The sequence below is a fragment of the Halyomorpha halys genome, unplaced genomic scaffold (assembly GCF_000696795.3).
Source record: "Halyomorpha halys isolate HHAL.00 unplaced genomic scaffold, Hhal_1.1 Scaffold2890.1, whole genome shotgun sequence".
In the NCBI taxonomy this organism is placed as follows: domain Eukaryota; kingdom Metazoa; phylum Arthropoda; class Insecta; order Hemiptera; family Pentatomidae; genus Halyomorpha; species Halyomorpha halys.
Genome location: NW_027112273.1, coordinates 6,724 through 7,115, shown reverse-complemented (window position 1 = coordinate 7,115; position 392 = coordinate 6,724). Strand labels below are relative to the sequence as shown.

The 392-nt window shown below is 36.5% G+C and overlaps 1 protein-coding gene across 1 annotated transcript in view; it reads left to right on the top strand.

Annotated features, from left to right (window-relative positions):
* LOC136796454 (zinc finger X-chromosomal protein-like) overlaps nucleotides 1-392 on the top strand; it is a gene marked incomplete at both ends in the record, with an annotated part of 10,125 nt that overhangs the window by 6,901 nt on the left and 2,832 nt on the right. The window contains one exon of the mRNA XM_067050237.1: nucleotides 58-318. Coding sequence (XP_066906338.1) covers nucleotides 58-318 — 261 coding nt within the window. The remainder of the gene's footprint in view (nucleotides 1-57; nucleotides 319-392) is intronic.

Here is a 392-nt window from a genome sequence, read left to right as displayed (position 1 = left end):
ATTATAAATCAGTAGAATCTGGAAATATGAAAAAACATATAATGGGCCATCATACAGGTGAGAAGTCCCATCAATGTCCTCACTGTGATTATAAATCAATACAATCTGGGCATATGAAACGACATATAATGGCTCGTCACACAGGTGAGAAGTCCCATCAATGTCCTCACTGTGATTATAAATCAATACAATCTGGAAATATGAAAAATCATATAATGGGCCATCATACAGGTGAGAAGTCCCAACAATGTCCTCATTGTGATTATAAATCAGTAACATCTGGGTATTTGAAAAAACATATAATGGCCCGACACACAGGTGAGAAGTCCCATCAGTGTCCTCACTGTGATTATAAATCAGTGCAATCTGGTGCTTTGAAAAAGCATATAATG